Source organism: Ciona intestinalis, chromosome 8 (assembly GCF_000224145.3).
Source record: "Ciona intestinalis chromosome 8, KH, whole genome shotgun sequence".
Classification (NCBI taxonomy): domain Eukaryota; kingdom Metazoa; phylum Chordata; class Ascidiacea; order Phlebobranchia; family Cionidae; genus Ciona; species Ciona intestinalis.
This window is the reverse complement of record NC_020173.2, coordinates 1,144,251-1,150,986: the sequence shown is the minus strand read 5'-3', so window position 1 is coordinate 1,150,986 and position 6,736 is coordinate 1,144,251. Positions and strand designations below refer to the sequence as shown.

The 6,736-nt window shown below is 37.0% G+C and overlaps 1 protein-coding gene across 1 annotated transcript; it reads left to right on the top strand.

The window, feature by feature from the left end:
- The first annotated feature begins 1,670 nt into the window (after positions 1–1,670).
- Positions 1,671–6,679, top strand: LOC100178394 (F-box only protein 7). The gene is made up of 11 exons (XM_002131025.4): positions 1,671–1,922; positions 1,992–2,132; positions 2,973–3,057; positions 3,474–3,665; positions 4,057–4,198; positions 4,654–4,746; positions 4,810–4,908; positions 5,197–5,300; positions 5,448–5,558; positions 5,752–5,929; positions 6,215–6,679. Exons 1-11 carry the CDS (start codon positions 1,801–1,803, stop codon positions 6,493–6,495), a joined length of 1,548 nt encoding a protein of 515 aa, XP_002131061.1. The 5' UTR covers positions 1,671–1,800; the 3' UTR covers positions 6,496–6,679.
- The last annotated feature ends 57 nt before the right edge of the window (positions 6,680–6,736 follow it).

Here is a 6,736-nt window from a genome sequence, read left to right as displayed (position 1 = left end):
TTGTTAATTGTTCAAAACACGATCAGGATATTTAAATATTCTGTGCTAAAGGTGTCCCATCTTCCCCCACCCTACTATACGATCATTATATCTTAAAAACTCCGTGAAGATCGCCCACCCGTTAATAAGTTTTAGGCTTTAATAGAAAGACGCGGTGCAGGCAAGGCACACGTAACAAATATAATCAGTTTTTGCTTTACGGACTTTTATGAACTTCGGAGTAATGTTCACTTTCACGACTTCCACTACTCGGCTGCGTATCCGTTGCAACAGTCGCATAATAAACAGAGTCTGGGTTGTCCTTTAATATTGATGAATATCTCACTTGAACGTCGCTACTTGTACTAGACTGACCATTCCTACCACCTGTTACTTCTGCTATTGTAGTGTAGGTATGATCTTCGGCAACAGCGGGGCTGTTGACTTGACCGTGCTCTGGCATACTACTGCTCGCTGGTTGAGTTGTGGATGGACGACGTGGTGACTTGCGCCGGTTTAGCAGCTCTCGAATGTGAAGCCTTTTTCGGAATTTATACAGCAAATAGCAAAGTATGGCTATGACAAAGAAAAGGAATAGTAACCCCAAAACTAGACCGGCTTTAGACCCTGGCGACCCGCCTTGGTGGTGTATATTGTCGTCCTCGACTACATGGTTGACTATATTACCACAAATATATGGCAGGGCAGTACTGCATCTCATGGCGTATAGCTTCACTTCACCAGTTGAAGTAATAAATATGGCGGCATTTTTACATGCGTTTGATTGCGCTGTATTCGATGTCTGCCGTATGTAAGTAAAGTTTGATTGAAAGACACTTCTATCACTCAACCAACGAAATTCGTCTTCACCGGCATCTTTGACAAGGCCAATGCTGTAATAGTTTGTCCCGCATGACCCATAACGTGGTGCATGGCTGGCAATATCTTCTAACGTTGCTTGGTTTTGAAATCTTGCCAGGGCTGAATCATGAAATTGCTCGCAATGATATTTTGCGTTTACAAACGTCAACTGTCGACTGTGGTACAGGTACTGTACTACTGAAGAGTTATAACTGGTGAGACAAATTTCCCGAGCTGACATATTCTTTACATAAAATGACCCAACCAACTAGATTAAACTTAGGTTCACTTATTTCTTCGAAAGCATTAATACCACATTTAAAGCGTCTATTTATAAATGCGGAATAGCTGAGTACCAAAACCACTGTTTCAACTGTCTGAATGTTGAGCGCTTGAGCAGCACGCATACGCATTTCCGTCGATTGTAAATAGATTAGACCACACCGTATCCAAAGAAAGTAACAGATACTTTGATATTTGTTCATAATTGGATATAGCATTAGGCTAGTTAGTAGTTTCCATTTTTTATAAGTGACCGACCACCGAGTAGTATTGATTTTGGTACGGTGTTATTATAAACTGCAAAAAATTCTTGGTCACGCACTGTTCTGCTTACTCATTTCAACATAGTATTTGGTACTGTACGATAAATGATTCGGTAGAGAAAATGTAAATGGAAAGTTTAATGCGTCCAGTAATACAGAGAAGTTTAAGCGATTTTGGAAATTTGTTTTCTTTATTTTACGCAATTTATGTTGAAACCAGGGGAAGTACCCGGGACATGCTGAGTAATGGTAAACTAGATGTGTCTGTTATTGTACGGTACGTTAGGTTGTAACTCAATGTATTAATTGCTATTTGCATAATAGGGTTTATTGTGAGTTTGGCAACATTTTGTATATAAAGTAGGATTGCCCACGTATTCGTGTGTGTCATCATTCGTATCTGATCTTGAACAAAATGAAGTTACGCGTCCGTTTTCAAACTCGTACCGTTGTCGTTAGTTTGGACGATTCGAACGTACTAACAGTTTTACACGTGAAAAATCAAGTACGAGAGATTCTAAATGATCTCCAGCTTCCGTGAGTGAAAGATTAAAATGAATCTGGTGTCGATTTTCACATTTTCCCCGACACTGTTTTCTGTTACAGACATAACACAAGTTTTGCATTGAGTCTAAATGGGAAGACAAGCATTGGCAACGATGGAGACTTACTTAGTGCAGCAGGAATCGTTTCAGGAGATTTACTTAAAGTACTGATCAGTGATGAAATACCAACAGATCAAATCAGGTAGGCTGCATCAACGTCTATTACCCTTTTTGCATGTTAACTTTTATGCTCGTAAGTACTCGCATATTTAGAGGCAAAAACGAAGTTGACACGCATAAGTCATAAGCGTGTCATCTGCTGTAGAAGGTTGGTTGCCACTCGCATAATTTGAGTAGAAAAAACTATGGTGGAAGGACAGTTTCACTTTTAAATGCCTAATCTTTTTCGGATATTACTTTTACAGTTTTTAGTTGGTAATAACACCTTAAGTAAAGTATCAGAACTTATGTTATAAGCTAGGTTTAGCAAAATTGCGCTAAAAAAACTAACTCAATGTTACGCGCATAAACCAATGACCATGCAAAATAATGCCGTTAGCGAGTTATCAAATAATGAGTTAATGTAGATCGCTTTTCTCATTAACTTTTATCATGCAAATGGGTATACTCTTATGTGTTACCAGTCTGCAGAGTATGGCCGGCGCACAGGTGATTTTGTTTACAAATTTAATTTGTTCTACGCATGCCAAATAAGTTAAATAATGAACTAAATACGTATTAAATTAAGTGAGATTTCCTAATGTGACTTCTGACTTGAAAATGTATGTGCTTTGCACGTCGACTTTTTAATGCACGAGATCTTGTCAGGAATTGGATCTATTAGACATGCAAGACTGGATTTCTATCACAAAAACTTTCTGATTTTATCATTTATAAGTTAGTTGAAATAAAAAAGCTATATTAACTACGGAAATGTCATTCCAGTAAACTTAAAATGTTGTGCTTGAAATTACTTGTGTGCATTCAACAATACATGTTTTATGTGTGAATTGGTTTGAGATTTCCTAAATTTTAATTGCAGCTCAGTACAAGATTCGGTGAGCATGACATCTGTTAGAACTGAACAGATGGATCCAGTTGAAGATGCTAGCAATGAAGACGATCAGGTATTTCCAAATTATAATCAACTTTAAATATACTTACTTTTTGATTTACTTTTTGATTTGTAGTCAGTTTACACTTCCCACATTTGTTACAACTTGGTGTGATATTTCATTCAACTGATGTCCACTAATGTTATACATCAGGTGTTCTGTTTCGTACATCTAATTTCCATCTATGAGTTGTAACCTTGTGGGTGATTGTATTTTATAGGCCCATGGCTGACAATTTTTCAGTTTTAGACAAAACAATAGTGACCACTGGATTGGCTTAATGAAGATAAGTTTCTCACTCAAAGACAAATCCGTCTATAATGGCAGTAGCAGCTAGTAGTTACATGAAAACAACACAAAATGCAGTGTTTTTCTGAATAGCTAACATACTTAGCTTATATTTCTGCTATTTTAATAAACAATTACAGCCAGGTACTTCAGATGCATTTGAGGTACCTTGCTATCATCCAGGTCCTCTTTTATTACAAGATTACAAAGCAGGACAGCAGCTACCTGATTATCTACAGCAACTCTACAGCTTGGAATCAGTGAAAACTGACTTTCATGCTATCTGTTTAATTCTGCACAGCTTTATGCTGGAAAGTGGTTTTATCCTTCAGGTCAGTGTTGTAATGAAATTGGTGTTGCACCATGCAGTAATATCCATGTAATAAAAATACAAGTACCTAGCGAAATTACACCTGCAAATCGCTAAAATAAAATTTTAGTATACAAAAGTTTTGTAAAAGAAATACAATCTGAATCGTAACTTAGTGCTAGGTGTAGCAACCACACTTGTTTTTTTCCAATTAAATGTAAATATGTTTTTAACTGTAAGCGTGTTTTAACAACTGTTGTTTCGTAGCTATGTCCTGTCTTTTCGTTTAAAATATTTCTAAATCTTTGCTACTGCAATCAAAGACACAAATAAAAGTAATTATTATTATTAAAGCGCTCATTTTTTGTGCAATAACAAAACAAGGTAACAATTCCATTTCTTACCATTCACAGGGTTTGAACACACAGCTGCCTCCTGATCTAGAGAATGCATTGAAGTCGTTTGTTGTGAACTTGGAGTACAAACATCCAGCTGGGAATGATTTGCATTTTTCTATGACGTGTAATCCACTCGGACAGTTTGTGTTGGTAAACGGTAAATCATGAAAATAAGTAAAAAAAAAATATATAAATACAAGAATGAATGTTACTTACTTTTTCCCCGCTTGGCTTAAAAACTTTAGTTGTTATAACACGGGTGTTCTGTTTTATACACCTCGTGTCAGCTTACAAGTTGTTACTTTGTGGGTGATTATTTTTGGGGGCTTTTTTAAATTTTTTTGGTTGTGGCTGAATTTTGACGACCACTGGGTTGCAGCAATCGCCTATAAGTGTCTTGCTCGAGGACACATATTCCCTCAACGGGAGCAGCGAAGAGCCTTGAACCAATTACCTTTGGGTTGAAGGCAGGCGTGCTAACCAACTATGCTCTGGCGCCGGACAATTTTATTATTTATAAAAAAAATTATAAATTGCTTAACACACAATTACCTAGCATTTTCGTTTTTTTTTGGCATAATGATCATTCCTATTCTGTCATTGTTAATATAGGTTTGGTGCGACCATGCAGCAATACTGAGGAACAAGTTCTAACATTACAAGTCAAGTCTACCGATTTTGTGAAGAAATTTAATGCAGATTCAAGTAAGCAAAAATATCACCTAAAATAATGAAATATTAATTTTGTTTACGCTATATTATTTATAGAGCCTTCTGATAGCAGTCAGGTGTTCAAAGACCTCACAAAACTTGCACACAGTTTTAAGGAGAATGTTGCGTACAGAGCAATTGACAATATGAGAGCAGGTATTGCGCATGATCTATCTATTCTAGAATTTCTCAAACTGAGTGCTGTGGAACCTTTTTTCATCATTTTATTCTCGCGCGGCCGGAAACAGTTGTTATAACACCGGTTTTCTGTTTCATACACCTCGTGCCAGCTTACGAGTTACCAAGCATGTTACTTTGTGGGTAATTACTTTGGGGATTTTTTCAAAATTGCATAAAAATCATGTACTGATTCAAAAAGATCTAAATGCGTTGTGTGAATATAACTGATAACACCAGGTCTAATAATTCTTTGTAACATTTTAGAACTTCAACTTCCACCAATCCATGGAATGCTCTCTTTGTTTCCCGAGCTTTTGTTAAGAATCCTCTCACATCTGGATGTTGGGAGTTTGTGTGCCGTTTCACAGGTTACTATTTAACTATTTAAACAAAACCATTAAAAATGACACATAATCAAACATAGATAAAGAAACCTTGGTTTTTTAAAACTGTTGAACCTTTTTTAAGCTTTTGTTTTTTTGGTCTATTTTCACTTTGCTTGTTCTTGAATGCAGACATGCCGGATTCTTTGTGATGTTGCAAAAGATGATAATCTATGGAGGAGTCTCCTCATCAAAGACTTCAATGCTGTGCCAAGAGAGATGCAAGGAACTTCTTGGAAAGAGGTTTTTGTTAAAAATTCGTTTCTCTTTAGTCTGGTACACAGAAAAAAAAACAGTTTTAGTTTTCTTTCATATCCAAATTGAAAACCAACAAACAAATATTAGTTTACATCCAAATACCATTTTCATCTATAGATAATATGCAACGGTAATGAATATTAATTTACTCCCAAAAACCATTTTCTTTCAATTATAGGTATATATGCAACGTTACAAAAGAAAACAACAGAGACAACAAGAACGTCAGCGAATTGCAAGAGAACAAGATTTTTTTTACCCAGTTACACCTGAAACACCACAGTTTCCCGGACAACCATTTGGTCCTAACCACCCAACTGCGCAACCCTTTCCTGGCCAACCACTCGGAATGATAGGTAATAATGTGTCAGGCGGCGTGGCAAAACTCGTAAGCTGACACAAGGTGTATGAACACCTATGTTATAACGACGTCGTTTTCCAGCCAGGGGAGGATAAATTGAATTACATTTAATGTAAAAATGTCTTTAAGTTTGTAAATAATGTGATAACACACTTGTACAGCATTGCCTTAAGTGTAAGTACCAAATTCAAAAAACATACAAAAAATGACCCTTTTAAAAAATATTAATAATGCAGTTGTAAATTCCAAAGATATTTTCATGCAACCATTATTCAAACAGGTGGAGATTACGATTTGGATCCTACGTTTCCTTTTGGTCCTCTCGGTGGAAGAGGGCGTGCCAACCCATTTAACCCAAATCCTATCGGGCCCATGCGCCCAGGCCCCCACAATCCACTGCCAGGGTCCCGGTTTGATCCCATGAACCCCCATCCTGGGGGTTTTAGACCTGGAAGAGGAGGAGGTATGATGGATGATATGAACTTTGGATTGCCTGGATTACCAAACCAGCAGAGAAACAGAAGAGGTTTTGGTGGAGGTGGCTTTGGTGGTTTTATGTGAAATGTCCTGCTTATCACTGCCATTCTGACATTGTTGTCCTTTTAATGTTCCACACTATTTTGCTTGAGTGTAAATATCAGATCCGCCACTGTGTTTATTGGTAATTCGGATCATATGCCTTTGCAAGTTGACTGGTTGTGTAAAAGTTCGAAGCAGCAATAAAATGGCTTAACTTTTGTTGAAATGCAAGTTGTATTAAAGGTATATGCACTAGTGACTAGGAAGTGAGCAGATTAGAAAA